The 18,829-nt window shown below is 41.1% G+C and overlaps 1 protein-coding gene across 1 annotated transcript; it reads right to left on the reverse strand.

The window, feature by feature from the left end:
* Positions 1 to 14,010: 14,010 nt before the first annotated feature.
* Positions 14,011 to 18,739, reverse strand: chchd7 (coiled-coil-helix-coiled-coil-helix domain containing 7). The gene is made up of 4 exons (XM_044177384.1): positions 18,421 to 18,739; positions 15,595 to 15,654; positions 15,381 to 15,479; positions 14,011 to 14,562 (listed from the first exon to the last, which is right to left on the reverse strand). Exons 2-4 carry the CDS (start codon positions 15,646 to 15,648, stop codon positions 14,458 to 14,460), a joined length of 258 nt encoding a protein of 85 aa, XP_044033319.1. The 5' UTR covers positions 15,649 to 15,654; positions 18,421 to 18,739; the 3' UTR covers positions 14,011 to 14,457.
* Between the last annotated feature and the right edge of the window lie 90 nt (positions 18,740 to 18,829).

Consider the following 18,829-nt stretch of genomic DNA (forward strand, 5'->3'; position numbering starts at 1 on the left):
TTGATGAGTCTGAAGCTGGAAATTGAAGGGGTGATGTTCAATGTTGTGAGTGGTTATGCCCCACAGGTAGGATGTGAGTTAGAAGAGAAGGAGAAATTCTGGAGTGAGTTAGATGAACTGATGCAGAGCATCCCCAGAGGTGAGAGAGTGGTGATTGGTGCAGATTTCAATGGGCATGTAGGTGAAGGGAACAGAGGTGATGAGAATGTGATGGGCAGGTTTGGTCTTCAGGACAGGAACGCAGAAGGACAGATGGTGGTAGACTTTGCAAAGAGGATGGAAATAGCTGTTGTGAACACGTTCTTCCAGAAGAGGCAGGAACATAGGGTGACATATAAGAGCGGAAGTAGAAGCACTCAGGTGGACTACATCTTGTGTAGACGTTGTAATCTGAAAGAGACCAGTGACTGTAAAGTAGTGGTAGGGGAGAGTGTAGACAGACAACACAGGATGGTAGTGTGTAAAATGACTCTGGTGGTGAGGAAGATGAAGAGGACAAAGGCAGAGCAGAGGACGAAGTGGTGGAAGTTGAAAAAGGAAGAATGTCACGTAGTTTTCAGGGAGGAGCTGAGACAGACTCTGGGTGGTCAGGAAGTGCTCCCAGATGACTGGACCACTACAGCTAATGTGATCAGGGAGACAGGTAGGAGGATACTCGGTGTGTCATCTGGAAACAGGAAAGCGGACAAGGAGACTTGGTGGTGGAACGAGGAAGTGCAGGAGTGTATACAGAGAAAGAGGTTAGCTAGGAAGAAGTGGGACGCTGAGAGGACTGAAGAGAGTAGACAGGATTACAGGGAGACGCAGCATAAGGTGAAGGTAGAGGTGGCAAAGGCCAGACAAAGAGCATATGAGGACTTGTATGCTAGGCTGGACACTAAAGAGGGAGAGGTGGATTTGTACAGGTTGGCCAGACAAAGAGATAGAGACAGGAAGGATGTGCAGCAGGTTAGGGTGATTAAAGATAAGGATGGAAATGTATTGACAGGTGCCGGGAGTGTGATGGGAAGATGGAAGGAGTACTTTGAAGAGTTGATGAATGAGGAAAATGAAAGGGAACAAAGAGTAGAAGAGGTGACTGGTGTGGAGCAGGAAGTATCAAAGATTAGCAAGAGTTAAGTGAGGAGGAAGTTGAAGAGGATGAAGTGGAAAGGCAGTTGGTCCTGATGACATACCTGTGGAGGTATGGAAGTGTCTAGGAGAGGTGGCAGTAGAGTTTCTGACTAGTTTGTTTAACAAGATCTTGGAGAGTGAGAGGATGCCCGAGGAATGGAGGAGAAGTGTACTGGTGCCATTTTTTAAGAACAAGGGAGCTGTGCAGAGCTGTGGCAACTACAGAGGAATAACGCTGATGAGCCATACAATGAAGTTGTGGGAAAGAGTAGTGGAAGCTAGGCTAAGGGCAGAGGTGAGCATTTGTGAGCAGCAATATGGTTTCATGCCTAGAAAGAGTACAACAGATGCAGTATTTGCTTTGAGGATGCTGATAGAGAAGTACAGAGAAGGTCATAGGGAGTTGCATTGTGTCTTCTTAGATTTAGAGAAAGCGTATGACAGGGTGCCGAGAGAGGAGCTGTGGTATTGTATGAGGAAGTCTGGAGTGGCAGAGAAGTATATTAGAGTGGTGCAGGACATGTATGAGAGCTGTAAGACCATGGTGAGGTGTGTTGTAGGTGTGACAGAGGAGTTCAAGTTGGAGGTGGGTCTGCATCAAGGATTGGCTCTGAGCCCCTTCTTGTTTGCTCTGGTGATGGACAGGCTGACAGATGAGGTTAGACAGGAATCTCCATGGACTATGATGTTTGCGGATGACATTGTGATTTGTAGTGAGAGCAGGGAGCAGGTGGAGGAAAATCTAGAGAGATGGAGGTCTGCTCTGGAAAACAGAGGAATGAAGCTTAGCCGCAGTCAGACAGAATACATGTGTGTCAATGAGAGGGACCCAGGTGGAACAGTGAGGTTACAGAGAGCAGAGGTGAAGAAGGTGCAGGACTTTAAGTACTTAGGGTCAACAGTTCAGAGCAATGGAGACTGTGGAAAAGAGGTGAAGAGGCGAGTGCAAGCAGGTTGGAACGGGTGGAGAAAAGTGTCAGGTGTGTTGTGTGATAAAAGAGTATCAGCAAGAATGAAAGGAGGTGTTGAAGACGGTGGTGAGACCAGCGATGTTGTACAGCTTAGAGACAGTGGCACTGAAGAAAAGACAAGAGGCAGAGCTGGAGGTAGCAGAGCTTAAGATGTTGAGGTTCTCTTTGGGAGTGACGAGGATGGACAGGATCAGGAATGAGTACATCAGAGGGACAGCTCATGTTAGATGTTTGGAGATAAAGTCAGAGAGGCCAGATTGAGGTGATTTGGACATGTTCAGAGGAGAGACTGTGAATATATTGGTAGAAGGATGCTGAGGTTGGAGCTGCCAGGCAGGAGGTCTAGAGGAAGACCAAAGAGGAGTTTTATGGATGTAGTGAGAGAGGACATGAAGTTAATTGGTATGAGTGAAGAGGATGCAGAGGACAGGGTTAGATGGAGGCACATGATTCGCAGTGGCGACCCCTGAAAGGGAACAGCTGAAAGGAAAAGAAGAAGTGTAGGGAGATACCTAAAACATGCATGGCAGTAGTCATGTAGACAACATAGAGATGTCTGTAATTTGTTTTTTTACAAAGATTGATTGCTCCATAAATGACAAACTGAAGTTTAAAGATGCTCTATTTCCATTGAGTGCAATGGTTTAAATGGGAATTCAAAATACTGTAGCAGAGTTGCCCAGCCCTTAATTATGCACTTGATAACTTCATAATGCAGTTGAACAGTCTCAGTCAGTGGATGTGTTGGCAGGGGTTGGGCCACCGTCATATTCTTTTGATCTTTGCAAGGTACCCTACACACATCAGCTGTAATCTAAAGAACTGACAAACCTGAACATGTAACTTTTCCCTCTATTTTCATCTCAGAGTGCAATTTTTACATGATAAAAATTGTAAACATTTCAAACCAAACATGGCTGACCGAGTAACCACGTCAAACTGTTCAACGATTGCCTAATGTTAGCCTTCTGGAAGAATTCAACATTACAAGGACATTTTACTGGGAAAAAATTTCATACAGCTGGTCAGCAGGCGTCACTGCTTGTTACCATGGAAATATTGGTCTTGGTGTGAGTTAGCCCGGGGGTAGGGTGGCTAACTTTTTAGGCTTAAAAGAAATCACTTTTTTGTGAAACTGTCTAACTTGCATAAATTTGCAAACTGAAGCCTGGCCTAACACTACAGATCAGTCAGAAATCTCTTTGTGAAACCGGCCCGATTTGAGGACATATCCATTTGTCGATAAAATGGGTATTAGTTTGCCAGCAGCTGTAGTTGGAAGCAGTTGCATGTCAATATTAATAGCAGCTGTGAAACAGTTTGTTGAAGTAAACTGAGCTGACACATTTCTAACAGGTCCACCTCAGTGCTAAATTTGTTTTTACTGAATTACCATTACCACATCTTATGGCTTTTTAGGTATCTTTTCAGACCAGTGGAAATATAGCGGCCATTATTCTCTTAAAGCCAGCTGTGCCTGTAATGTTTTTTTGCATACATTTTGGCAGAATTGAATAGATGGATGTGTCCATCCTAAACTGAGGGATGGTAAAGTTGAAGGAAACATTTAGCTTACCCAAATGAACAGCAGAGATCAACATACAAATCCATGAGAAGGTTGATGGAGGGCAGCAAGGTCTGTGAACCAAAACACAGAGTTTGTCTAGATATGACTTACAGCATATGTGACAGTGATGAAGTGTGTGAGGGTAACTTCGCTACTCCAGTTCATTTTAGATCAACTAAAGAAAAATTAAGAAAACACTGAAATTCAGGGGGGGAAAGTACTATGAAAACACATTGTACTGATGTTGTTAATCTAATTTGTTTTTTTGTTTTTTTACGTAGACAGAGTTAACAGAAAGATACGTTCAGATAGGTCTTCCTGAGCACAAACAAGATGACACATTAGATTACAGTACATGTCATCCTGTCACATTGTTGAGTTTTATTTTCACATCTGTCAAAATTTGTCTTGTCACAAATCAAACTTTGTTTTACATACATGACAAGATTATACAACATATTACTAACAAACAGCTGCAGTGCCTTCAGTTTCATTGCATGCTTTCACCTTAAGTTTCACTGCATGCTTTCACCTTTAGTGTCTGAGGTCTTGCCCCTGGCCTAGTGAGATCCTGTTTCGTTTAACAATTTGACAGATGAAATTAAAGAGTTCTATAAGTCTAACCTGTGGGAATAATCTATTGCATGGCAAAAGCCGATACCCCCCAAATAATGAGGGGGTCTGATGTAATGTTACCAGATAGAGACAACATACTTTTAGTATATACAGTTTAAAACACTGAGTCACTATGCAGCAGAGGTGGGACAAAGTATCAAGTCTTCGCTATGAAGTCCCAAGTCAACTCCCATACTAAGTCCAATTCCTAAACTATGTGTTTCAAGTCCTAAACAAGTCATTGCATGACCTTCACCAAATTTTAATGCTGTTTTAACATTTCAAGCAGAGTAACAGCTAGTACAGTACATTAACAGAAATAATGAATTTTCTTTCCTAATTATACTTTCTACTAACCTTTATATATATATTTCTCTTTATACCATGGTGGCATGTGCAGATGTAGTAGCTCCCTCAAACTTCACTACATTTTAGTTTTTTTTTACCCAGCCTACTTCTGGCTAATGTCTGGTCACAGAAAAATAAAATGGATGAAATCAGACTCAGGCTAACTCAGCAACAGAAAATCAGAGACTGTTGTGCCCACATTTTTACAGAGACCTGGCTTCACTACATCATCCCGGAAGACTCCAGTAAGAAGAGGGGAGGTGGACTCTGTTTACACCAATGATGCTTGGTGCTCAAACGTAGGCCAAGTTGATGGACAATGTTCCCCAGATGTCGAGTTTTTAATGTTAAGATGTCGACCATACTATCTGCCCAGAGAGTTCACCAGTGTTTTTGTTGCTGTCTGTTTACATTCCCCCGGACGCAAATTTAAAAAATGCACTACAGGAACTGTATGAGGTCATCAGCAGTCACATGACAAAACAACCTGATGGTATTTTTATTGTAGCTAGTGATTTTAATTAAACAGACCTCAGAACTCTTTTACCCAAATTTCACCAGCATGTCCACATCCCCACCAGGGGAAGCAATACCCTGGGCCATGTTTATACAAACATTTCTGGCAGCTACAAAGCCGTCCCCTGCCCCCATTTTGGTCAATCAGACCATTTGTTGTCTTGCTTACTGCCAGCTGATTAAAAGGGTCAAACCATCACAAAAAACTGTTAAAGTGTGGACAGATGAAACTACAGCAACTCTACAGGACTGTTTTGGGTGTAGACTGGCACATGTTCAGAGATGCTGCCACAAAGGAGCATCACCTCAACCTTGAGGAATATACATCAACAGTAACATCATACATCAGCAAATGCATTGATGATGTGGTGATCACAAAGACAATATAATAATTCCCCAACCAAAAAGCCTGGATGAATGGAGAGGTGAGGGGCCTATCCAGAGCCTAAAAAGCTGCCTTTCGGTCAGGTGACCAGGAAGCATACAACACCACTAGAGCGACACTGAAAGCTGGCATCAAGGAGGCAAAGTGGAGACATCAGGAAACTGGGGAGAGACCACAACACCAACAACACCACAGATATGTGGCAAGCGATCCAGACCATCACAGGCTACAAAAGTAGGAGTGCACCCATCATGTGTGAGGCCACATCACCAGATTAACACATTTAATGCTCGCTTTGATCACCTCAGCAAAGAGTCAGCAGTCAAGTCTACTCCACCTCCAAAGGAACGACCACTGTCGGTATCCACAGCGTATGTGAGAATAAGCCTGCTGAGATGAATGAGTAAAGCTGCTGGACCTGATAACAACCCTGGCTGTGTACTAAGAATAGGGATGGTTATCATTAGGATTTTATATATACTCCTCTTATCGATACTCCTTATCGGTTTGGTTCTTTGTTGATATTCTTATTGGTTCTTTTTTATTATTAAATAATTGCTTTTTAAAAAAATATATTATTTTAAAAAAAGAATAAATTCAGAAGAGGATTAGAATTGAATATTTTCTATTCTGTTCGGTCACACCTCCTCCACTCTAGTGCTCAACACCAGAGCCCCCCAGGGCTGTGTGCTCAGCCCCCTCCTGTTCACACTGTACACCCATGACTGCAATCCCCAACATGGAGAGGACTCTGTTGTGATGTTTGCGGATGACACTACTATCATCGGCTGGATTACAAACAACAATGAGAATTCATATCGGGGGGAAATCAACAATCTTGCAGTGGTGCAGAGAGAACAACATACTACTCAATGTCAGCAAAACCAAGAAATTGATCATTGATTTTAGGAAAAAGGAGGCAAAGACACACACTCCTGTCTACATCAGTGGAGCTGAGGTGGAGCAGGTGAACAGTTTTAGGTTCCTAGGAATCAGCATCACAGAAAACCTGTCATGGACATCACACATCTCCACCCTGGTAAAGAAAGCTCAGAAATGACTGTATTTCTTAAGGAAACTTGAGAAGGCAAAATTCCAGTGCCAAGTTATTGTTAAATTTTACTGAGGAGCAATAGAAAGCATCCTGACTGGAAACATTATAAACTGGCATGGGATGTGTATGGCCCAGGACTGGAGGGCACTGCAGCGTGTGATTAAAACTGCCCAAAACATCATTGGTGACCATCAACCACGCATCAGCGTTATCAGAAAGGTGAGGTGACTGCGCATATCCCAAAGGATACTAAAAGACAATACCCACCCCAGCCACAGCCTCTTCACCCTGCTGCTGTCTGATACAGAAGTATCCGCTGTCATACTACCAGACTACAGAGCAGCTTCTTTCCTCACACGCTGTGAGACTCCTCAACTCCACCTCATCCTCCGGACTCCACCATAAATAAATGACATACAGTGAGGAAAATAAGTATTTGAACACCCTGCTATTTTGCAAGATCTCCCACTTAGAAATCATGGAGGGGTCTGAAATTGTCATCGTAGGTGCATGTCCACTGTGAGAGACATAATCTAAAAAAAAAAATCCAGAAATCACAATGTATGATTTTTTTAACTATTTATTTGTATGATACAGTTGCAAATAAGTATTTGAACACCTGTCTATCAGCTAGAATTCTGACCCTCAAATACCTGTTAGTCTGCCTTTAAAATGTCCACCTCCACTCCATTTATTATCCAAAATTATTTGGACCTGTTTGAGGTCGTTAGCTGCATAAAGACACCTGTCCACCCCATACAATCAGTAAGAATCCAACTACTAACATGGCCAAGACCAAAGAGCTGTCCAAAGACACTAGAGACAAAATTGTACACCTCCACAAGGCTGGAAAGGGCTACGGGGAAATTGCCAAGCAACTTGGTGGTCCACTGTTGGAGCAATCATTAGAAAATGGAAGAAGCTAAACAGGACTGTCAATCTCTTTTGGTCATAATTCCACTAAACGTGTTTGGAGGAAGAAGAATGATGAGTACCATCCCAAGAACACCATCCCTACTGTGAAGCATGGGGGTGGTAGCATCATGCTTTGGGGATGTTTTTCTGTACATGGGACAGGGCGACTGCACTGTATTAAGGAGAGGATGACCGGGGCCATGTATTGCGAGATTTTGGGGAACAACCTCCTTCCCTCAGTTAGAGCACTGAAGATAGGTCGAGGCTGGGTCTTCCAACATGACAATGACCCGAAGCACACAGCCAGGATAACCAAGGAGTGGTTCTGTAAGAAGCATATCAAGGTTCTGGCGTGGCCTAGCCAGTCTCCAGACCTAAACCCAATACAGAATCTTTGGAGGGAGCTCAAACTCTGTGTTTCTCAGTGACAGGCCAGAAACCTGACTGATCTAGAGAAGATCTGTGTGGAGGAGTGGGCCAAAATCCCTCCTGCAGTGTGTGCAAACCTGGTGAAAAACTACAGGAAACGTTTGACCTCTGTAATTGCAAACAAAGGCTACTGTACCAAATATTAACATTGATTTTCTCAGGTGTTCAAATACTTATTTGCAGCTGTATCATACAAATAAATAGTTAAAAAATCATACATTGTGATTTCTGGATTTTTTTTAGATTATGTCTCTCACAGTGGACATGCACCTACGATGACAATTTCAGACCCTTCCATGATTTCTAAGTGGGAGAACTTGCAAAATAGCAGGGTGTTCAAATACTTATTTTCCTCACTGTAACTTTCTGTTATACACTACTTTTGTATAATACATATATGTTAATTCACACTTATTTATAACATAATTTTTAATCAAGTCAGGATTTCAGGATTTCAAGTCATTCCAAGTCAAAAGGTTAAAATCCATGTGAAGTCACAAGTCCAATTCTAGACATCAGATTCTTAACTCAAGTCAAAGTCATGTGATTCGAGTCCACACCTTTGCCATGCAATGATCCCTTACTTCATTACACACTTCTATAGATTTTCAAAATCATAACAAAATCTGTCTCTTTGCTCCAAAGTCTCTATCTGTGCAATTATGAATAGAAGCTGCAGAGAAGTTGCAACCTCCTGGGCTGAAAAATGAAACCAACATGGAACTGCAGTTCCTCAAATGGCCACTTGAGGCTGGCTCCAAAAGCAAGTCAATCTCCTATAAGCCCCATGTTAAAATGCCCAACTTCACAGCAGAAATAAACATGTTTACAGCCTGGTAAAAAAAAAACAGGTTGAACTAGGTTTTGGTCTCTATAGCTAATTTCCCTGTTCATGACAACTGTGTGCCTGAATGCAGGAAGTAGGGGTGCTGAGGGGGCTGCAGCACCCCCTAAAACCAGGCATTATAAAAGCCATCAATTGATAAAAATTTGTTATGCAGACTCGCAACAGAAAGAGAGAGAGCTCATGTGGATGAGCGAGAGAGAGGGAGCATGCAAATGTGGACAGAACTGTGGACATGATATAAACACTTTCTTTGATCATGAAGCCTAATGTTACTGTACAATTCTGTGGTTTATCAGTGAAGTGTATGAACTACACTGCAGACTGGAGTCTCTGTTAACAGTGACAAACAGACAGCGTTATATATGCTCTTCTTCTCCTGAAACTGTATCCTCACTAGGGCTGGATATCGGTACTTGTTACCTTTAAGGTATCAACCGAAATAACCCAGTACCAAGTAGTATCAAAACGTCTTAAGTCAAACGATACCTGCATATGATCCTTTTTGTACCGGGCTTCGGAGGAGAAGCAGGCAGGCCAGGCAGGAGGGACTGCCTGCCAACAGCCAAAGAGATCGGCGTGTTTACCAGGAAAACTTCAGCTCACAATCTGCTGTATCAGCATCACCACTGGCTTTATGTTTGTATTTTTGCAGTTTGTTAAACAGACACAACCACAGCTACACATAGTCTAATACAACCTCTACGCTTGACTCAAACTGTTAACTCAAAGTCCTTCAGAACGTTTTCCATTACTCAGGACTGTTAAATAACAGTTTAACAGATAAACAAGGCTGGTCTGTTGTGCTGGCTCTCTGTATATAGGCTACACTTATCTTGTGCATTAAAATTTAATAAAGAACACTTTCAAAATGTATTCATGTAGAAATCATTTGGATGGGGAGGAGTGGCATTTTACGCAACTGAATACTTCCATTTACTTGATGGCTATCGAATCGCTTCATGGACATGTCACTGTCTGTGTCACCTGTGACAGGTGCTCTCCTTCCCTGAAACAGAAAACACTTCCTGGCTGCACCTGATTGGACGAAAGCTTTCACTCTTGGGCTGTCTGCTACCAGATTCCAAACCGGACCAACATCTCGTTTGGAAACTTTCTACAATATTACGAAAATAGTTCACCGAAATGTGTTTCTGAAAACAAGCAAAAAATAAGCCACACAGTTGCTTCGACAATTGTTAGTTTAAATGTTTATATGGAGTTTTCCAGAGGCAGCGAATGCTGGACGCCCCTGCTTTGCAAAAAGTAGCCTAGATTCAACACATCAACTGAGAAACGGCCGACGTGACGGCCCGTCTCTCGAAACGCAACGCTACGCTACCAGAATGCATTGCAGGGCATTTTACATAGACATCCGGATCCTGTGCACCTTACCGCTTTCTGAAGTTGAGCTTCACCCAGCAATGAAATGCTGTTGGACAGGGGGACAGCGTCGCCAGCACTATAGCGCGCGTGAAGCATGCGTGCTACTTACGCCGGGGACACACAGGAGGCGGAAGCTCCGCGAAGCGCCACATTAGGTCATTTCTCCTGCGACCAACGTCCTGGCTGTTCATACCAGAAGCGCATTTCTCCGCGCCGGTCAACAAGCGACTCTGCTCCTCTGTTCTTTTCTAATCACAATAAAGAGCTGATCTTTCTAATAACCTCATGAATTTATAACTATAAGTTTATGTGTTTCTGCGTGGCGTCGCTTCTTCTGCAAGAATTAAGTTATAAGGATCGCCTTGTGTGATGATCTGTTCGACTCTCTTGCTCTCTGTTTAGAGACAACTGACAAATATGTGGAATAAGTAGGTTATGTAATTTAACACACAAAACACAATCACAAACAGCTGTGATACTATTTCAAATAAATAAAGTGGATGGGCAGAGCTTGATATTTCATCGTGGGGGTGAGGAGAATCACTCCAGGAGAACAGCGGGGAGAGGGGCAGAGAAATCAAAAGGGTTGGCAAACATGGGATATAATTTATCAGAATCTGATCATTTGTAGGCCTATCATATATAATTTCAATTTAAATAGTTTATAATAAGTTATCAGTGCGTTTTCTTGCCAGATTCGGTGGCGGCACGCCTAAAAATTAGACCAGACGCCGAAACTATCGCTGCTGAGCGCGAGCCGACGCTCTGTCTGAACAGCTGGCAGCGCGGCGCTTCTGCGTCCTCTGTCTCCCCGTCGTTATAAAACGCACTCTTTATACAAAAGTACGTCCATGTCACCTCCTGGGATACGCAGTCATCTGTGTGAAGGGTGGAGGTGAGCTCACCCTGGGCTTCTCCTGAGTCAATGACTTTACAACAAGCTTAGTTACAAAGTGCAACAAATGTAATTTAATATAGGCTATTAACTGTCAATGGACTGTGCTTGTATAGCGCCTTTCTAGTCTTCCGACCACTCAAAGCACTTCACACACTACATATCGCATTACCCCATTAACACACTGATGGCAGTAATTAATCATTCACACACCGAAAGATTCAGTGTCTTGCCCAAGGACACTTCGACATGTGGGCTAAGGGAAGACGGGATCCTCCGACTGGGGGACCACCCGCTCTACCACTAAGCCACAGTCGCCCACAGCAAACCTGCTAGGTTAGTCTGCAGTAGGCCATCACCAGGTAAACTTGAATTAACATTAGCTTAGTTTTATCTGTTTGGTAGACTGTTTAGTTACATCCGAGAAATGTATTTGATCTAGGCTATCACTTGTTCACTGCGTTTTACAAGCCGGAGAAATGACTTCAATTCATCTGCTTGAATTTTCCAACCTTATGAATGATTTCAGTATGCTTTTTATTCTGTGCACCGCGCCTGACTATTATTGACATTTGGCGAGCAAATTCAATCCAGAAAGTTAGCATGGTGGAAAGTAGCATGCAGAGGAGGGGTACGGTCAAGAAATTCCAGCCTATCCTACCTGTGACTGTGAGTTCGGATCCGTCTTGTATCGAAGTCTGTTCGACCCTCGAATAGTTTTGTGCCGTCATCTGCACGACGTCCTCCACCGGGAGCGTTTTGCCTTACCTATTTGGTTTACTTTGTCAGATTTGATTGATTTCGTGAAAATGCTGTTTCTGTGTCTGATTTCCTGCCCGGTGCGATGTGCTGTGTGTGGCTTGACCCGCGTATTCTCTCTGCCTTGCGGCCATCTGGTGCAATCACAAGCATTGTCTAGATTGGCCGCGATCAGGTCCGGCAGCGTCTAGTTTCCGGTGTTTTTCCTGTAGCGCCCCCCTCCGTGGTTAGGCTGGGTGTAGGTTAACGGGGAAACACATGTCGACTGGGAAACAGACTTCGAAACCCTACTGGTTTGGGAACAGCGAGTCTGAGCAGCATCTCAGCCTGCACCTGCACTATGACTGGACGGTGTTGGCCTGTAGTAATATCATTATAGATGGTGTGATTTACAAAAAGGGCATGGTCCAATGACAACTCCAAAACAATTAATCCTTGTTGGGATTCTTATGAAATCACAGACCTCAGTGTTGTAAAATTTGAGATTGTTTATTCAAGTAGCCTATGAGAAGCAGTACCACGATGTACATTACAGATCAAGTCCTGCTTTCAAAATCAGTGTTTAATTATTAATGTGTTTAGCAGTATTTTAATGTATCTGGTCCAGGTGGAGCTGAGTCTTACTCATACTGTTGGGTAATGTATTTTATGAGCCTGCATATGTTTGTATGCAAAATGCTTATCATTGGAGTCACTAGAGTGTAGGGGAGATAAAGTACAAGATTTCCTTAATGTAATAGATGGAAGTTGCACAAAATGGAAATTCTCAGTTAAAGTACCAATGCCTTAACACTTTATTTTAGTACAGTACTTAATATTTACTTAATAAATCTAATAACTGTAGGCTATACTCCTATAGCAGATTAAACCATCATTTATTAATTTGTCCCTTAACATCAGGGCTGTGACTGATTTTGAGAATGCTAGCCAGCTAATCAGCTTGTATGATATGAAGCATTGTTAAAGATTAAATTAACCAAAAGTATCTGAAGCAGATCAAATTAGCACCCCTGTCTACATCAGCAGAGCTGAGGTGGAGCAGGTGAATAATTTTAGGTTTTTGGGAATGAGCATCACAGAAAACCTGACATGGTCCTCTCACATCTCCACCCTGGTCAAGAAAGCTCAGAAACGGCTGTATTTCTTAAGGAAACTTTAGAAGGCAAAATTCCTAGGCCAAGTTCTTGTTAACTTTTACAGAGGAGCAATAGAAAGCATCCTGACTGGAAACATCACAAACTGGTATGGGATGTGCATGGCCCAGGACAGCTCTACAGCGTGATTAAAACCACTCAGAACATCATTGGTACCAACCTACCAATCATTGTTATCGGTGAAGTGAGGTGCCTGTGCAGAGCCCAAAGGATACTAAAGGACAGTACCCACCCCAGCCACAGCCTGTTCACCCTGCTGCCATCTGGCAAGAGATACAGAAGTATCCACTGGCGTAACACCAGACTACAGAGCAGCTTCTTTCCTCTGAGACTGAGACTCCTAAATTCATCCTCAGCACTCCATGTGAAATAGTTTTTATTTCTATGACTTATTTATTGATCTACTGTGTGTGTATGTGTGTATATATATATTTGAGTAGCATAAACGGAACTATAACATTCTCATTATACAACCCTGTGTTGTAAAATGATCAATAAAACTATCTTGTATCTTGTAATAATATATAACTGACGAGGTCCACTCTGGTATACAAGAATACAGTTTGCTGATAATACTTAACTACTTTTACTTGATTTTGAATGCAGGTCTTTTACTTGTAATGGAGTACCATTTTCCTTAAATTCAGGCTTGGTGGTGCTGTGGTCCACAGTCCAGGGGTTAGCCTGTCAGTCAGGCACAGCACAGAAATTCAGTCCCTCCATTGCAGCTCGCAAGGAAACAAAAGGAGGGAATTTCATACCAAAAAGCAATAGCAACCAAAACATGGTGACCTATGTTGCCTTTGCAATTATTTTAACATGTATTGACATGTTCCCCTCCATTTGTGTTTATCATTTTGAAAAAAAAAAGAAAATAACTGATGTCTTTTGTTATAGATTTAGAAGAGTTTCAACTTTCACAGTCTAAAATGTACATCTTAAAAAATGTTTTGAGTTATTGCTGTTGAGTTAGTACCGACCTTGCTTTAGATTTCTTAGTTGAAGTAGTCCTCGGCACAGACTGTTTAACTTTGTGAATAATACAGTTAAAATCATGGGTTCAAGCATGTGTCTACTTTTTAATGACCTTGAATATTCATTTATGAAATCTACACAACGGGATCTCAGCAGTTATAAATCAGTTGTGTAATGCAATAACAATTCAAAACATGTACAGGACTTTTTCCTTCAAACAATAACACAAAATGCTTCAAAAGATCGTTAATTCCTTTCATATTGTGTCAGTTCATGTCACATTGTTAATAAACCTCAATAAATAATCATTCTTATATCTTTTCTTTCTGTGACTAACCTTTCTTTTCATATTATTTTAGAATAGACCTTCTACAGATGGTCACTTCCACACAACCTGAGCTTGAGGACAGGTCAGGCCTTGGATCACATGCAGCCAATGCAGTGTAGTAGCATCATCAGAAAATGTTGGCCTGTAGTAAATTTCCTGGGTCCGTTGGTCAGCACAGTGTCTCTGTGTGATCCTGCTGACTCTCAGTATGGTTTGCCCCCGATAGCAGCGAGTATCTCCTGCCTCTCTGCAGCAGTGGGCATGTCTGGTATCACGCCGTCTCTTCTTCTCTGCAGCATTATGTTGTGCTACATGGAAACAAACACAAAAGGCTTAGTTGTCCCTCATTTAAAAATGTTACATATGACTTGCTGCTACCATTGGTTTCCACTATTAGTAGAAACCCTTTCAAAAGATACAATTCTACTAACACTAGAAGCAGCTGTGCTTGTTTGTATTAATAAGGGCACTCTACCAATTTACCATATCAAGGTCAATTTTCAACTCATGGTTAGTTCTCTTCAGCATGTTAAAATAGTTGTCTAATGTCTTCTGCGGCTCTAGAAGAGCTTTATTAAGTTTAAGAAAATAACGACATCACTATGACATCATTAGGGTTATCTCAGCTGGGGCTTGGAGACTATGCATTTAGAACAGAAAGCCTGTGTTGCAAACTGGAGGTGTGGAGTTTGAAAGACATGGGTGTTTAACTGACAGAAGTTAAAACAGAGTTTCTGGACCCATACTAGGAATGGCCCAACTGCTGGCAAACATGTGACACCTCCATGACTCATGGTGTCACTAGCTGCTTCTTTTCACCCACCTCTACCTCTCACATACAGACACCCTGACCAACCAGTGGGTGTTGCTACTGCAGCGTCAGGGACGAGAATCGTTGCTGTCCTCCCACCCATGAACAGCTAAGAATGGGCAAGCCATGCTTGTAGCCCAGTATGGCTACAGGGAATCAAAGCCTGGATCTTTGTGATGATGAGCATGCCTTCCCTGCATCCAACTCATCTGTTTATGATCTCTCACATGCATAATGTCTTAGACACTTTGCTGAATTTTTTTTCCTACCAGTTTCCTTCGTTTGATGTCTTTGATGCTGGAAACATACACTCACCCAGTATTTCCTACAGTTCTTATATCTCTGGAAATAGGCTGAACACATGCTCTTATCATAGTTGTAGGCATCCAAACACTTCTGGGAGGCATCACTTTCCTGAAAAAGAGAAGTTCCAACAGCAGAACAGGATTAGAAACTTAGAGACACTGTCACGTCCCAGCAGCAGGCAAATGTTTGCACAATGCAGGATGTAAAGGATCGGTAAGCTTACCTCAATGCATGGGTTAATGTCCTGATTCCGAAGTTTTCGTGCAATTTTATCCATTTGAATCTGTGTACAGATGGACAATATAAACAGGTTCAGATTTTTCTCAGAAATAGGGTCATGGTTTACCTCTTCTCTGTGTGTGTGTGTGTGTGTGTGTGTGTGTGTGTATAAGTCATTCATCACATGGTTAACTTAGGTTAAAGGACATACAGTGGAATTATACTCTGATTTCTAAAACTCAATTAATTTTAATATTTCTAAAAGTCAGTCTCTATCAGCAAATGTTGTTATGAACCAACTGTAATATTGTAATTTTACATTCTAAATGTGTCCTTGATGTATTTTATAGGCTAGAGAAAGCATTACTGATCATCAGACAAACTGAAACTAATTCAACAATAAGACATTCATTTGAGTGCGCAAACAATTAATCGATTAATCAATTAATGTTCATCAAGTCATTATTTAAGTCATTTATAAAGGAAAAAATCCAAATATTTGCTAGTGTCAGTTTCTCAAAGGTGATGATTTTCTGCTTTTGTTATATATCAGTAAACTGAAAATCTTCGAGCTTTGAACAAAACAAGACATTTAAAGCTATCACCTTGGACACTAGGGAACTGGGATGGACATTTTTATTTGTGTTAAAAGTATATTGAGTATCAAAAATAGATATTTGTGAGAGTGAAAAGTGCAGCTAACCTCTTAATGATTAAACATAGATTGTTCGATGCAACACATTTTGCTTAGCAGTAAAAATAAAAAACTGAGGGACACCCTAGTGGCCTTGGGTTTAAGTTGCTGACCAAGAACAGCAACACCCCCAGTTCGAACCATGCTGGGAACCGCTGTTGCATGTAATTCCCCCTCTTTTCTCCAATTTCCTGTCATCTCTCTACTGCAGTTGCTTAATAATGTCATAAAATGCCCAAAGATACTTTCAAATTTAAAAAAAGTTTTCTATTTTACCATTTTCTGATGGAAATGAGAAAACTGATTTAAAGCATCACAGTGGCTGATTTATTATCAGCTAATTTATTGATATTTTATCAATATCAATCAAATATACTTTTTTATTGATTCATTTATTCTGTAAAATAACAAATATGACAAATCCCTATCTCAAGTTCTCAGAGCCCAAAACTGATATCTTCAAACTGCCAACTGTTTCTGAATAACAGTCCAAATCCCAAAGTATTTGGGTAAAGTGTTTAAATTATAATCATATGAACAAAAGAAAAGCAACAAACTACCATATTTCTGAAGCTGTAAACAACAATGGCTAGTGTTCTTAAATTTTCTTAAAATCAGGAAAAACTAAAAAAAATCCACATTGTATGACAACAAAACATTGTTTCTGCTTGTTCACTTGCACACTACCGAAGCTGTATGATAATGTGCATGAATAATGATTACATATGTGAATCACTGAGTGAAATTATTCAAACCCAAGGCACCATTTCATTAAATGGACATATTCTAGATATTTTGTGAATCATCTTATACACATTTCCCCAAACTTTAGCCTGACATGTTTGTTATCTTTTGTAAACTTTCTCCACTCAGATCTCCATTTGTCCACGCAACTTTGGTAATAATGGAACCACCACTGGGTCTGGCAGAACTGAAGATGTTGATAGACCTCTTTGATTCAAATAGTCACTAATGACTTTTTTCTATGGACTAATTAACTAATTGTTTCAGCACTTGTTCACTTTAGAGCCAGCTGCAAGAAGTAAATTCTGACCAGAGCCTGACTGATGCTGGATTTTTGAGGACAATGCCAATCTTGATATTTGAGAGTGTTTCTGAGAGTCTGATCACAATATGTCAGCCAGTGTTCATTTAACATTAACACATGAAGTAAACAACAAATTCAGAAGAAAAAACAAAAACTTCAGAACTATTATAATTTGATACTGAACTGATAAATTCATCTTTATGTATTCATGTATCTTTCATTTAACAGTACTATTTTTGTTACATCAAACATATTTTTGGCTTTTCTGTACTGCAATTTCTTGTTACTTGTCAGCCAACATATATGGTGATACTGATGCATCTTTGATACGCTAATATCGGTCGATAATTTCTACCCAGCTGCTATATTGGTCGCGCTTTGGACTAGGGAAGTCATTTTTCCAGTCTTTTAAAATATACCAATCCACCAGACTTTTCTTCATTTTCAACTGCATTTCCATGCAGAAAAACTTTATTTATTATACTGTAGTTACCTTCATACATTATATCACACCAATACAAATTCTCTGTTCTGTGGTTTTCCGAACAATTTCTGACAGGCCCCAATACAAGATTTTGCTGCTCCTGTATGGAGACATACACACACACATCTCTCTCAACCTGTCAGAAAAAATAGTTTCTATACCACATCATATTCATAGTGCCTACTGGAAGATGTCATAAGTTATACTCCACAAAGCCAGGGTCAATTTGAACTACAGTTTAACTTTCAGCTTAGGTTTACACTTTTTGCTATCATTCACTAACTACATTGTGTTTTGGTGGACTAGAAGTGAAGTTAAAATGAAACTGGAACTGTTTTTTTACTACTTCAGCTTAATGTGTAAAATGTATGCCGAATTGAAAGCGGTTCTTCCTTTTGCAGAAAATATCTTTATTCGTATCAACCAGTGGTGTAACACGTCTTACTTAGTTGACTGCCAGATTTATGAACGGAGTTTGGCACGTCTGGATTTGACCTTCATTTATGTTACCAAACGGCTAACGGGAAAACTCGACTTTTCATTTAGGTGTAATGACTTATGTTAGGGGTGAATGGAGATATATCTACACAACATTAATACCTACCTTTTACAAATACCAACTTTTATCCAGAGGTAGGCTAACGACTTGTGGATGCACCTAATATCCACACCAGTGAAGGTTATCCAGTTTTTTTAAAAGACCAACATTAACTGGCAAGCCTGTTCATGCTTCCTGTAGCTATTCAAAAATGTTGTTGTCATTTATATCCCCTTGGAATGCTAGTAAGACTCTTCCTTCAACAAGCGAGTGAAGAGCTATACATTACATGTAGCTAACTGATAAAGCTACACAAGCCATTGGCTATAACCTCTCCGTCATGCTCAAAACAACTCGACTCTCGTTGCTGCAACAGCGCACCAGGAAAATCACGGACACGTCATCGACAACTGACGGCAACATCAGCCAATAAGAACCCCTGAAAACTAACGACGTAGACTGACAATCCAGTGAG

Source organism: Siniperca chuatsi, linkage group LG19, assembly GCF_020085105.1.
Source record: "Siniperca chuatsi isolate FFG_IHB_CAS linkage group LG19, ASM2008510v1, whole genome shotgun sequence".
NCBI classification, from domain to species: domain Eukaryota; kingdom Metazoa; phylum Chordata; class Actinopteri; order Centrarchiformes; family Sinipercidae; genus Siniperca; species Siniperca chuatsi.

Coding starts and splice junctions, on each gene's coding strand:
- chchd7 (XM_044177384.1), bottom strand. CDS start 15,648: ATGGATAAAATTGCACGAAAACTTCGGAATCAGGACATTAACCCATGC. Junction 15,480..15,594: donor ACATTAACCCATGCATTGAG/GTAAGCTTACCG, acceptor TCTCTTTTTCAG/GAAAGTGATGCCTCCCAGAA. Junction 14,563..15,380: donor AGAACTGTAGGAAATACTGG/GTGAGTGTATGT, acceptor GTTTCCATGTAG/CACAACATAATGCTGCAGAG.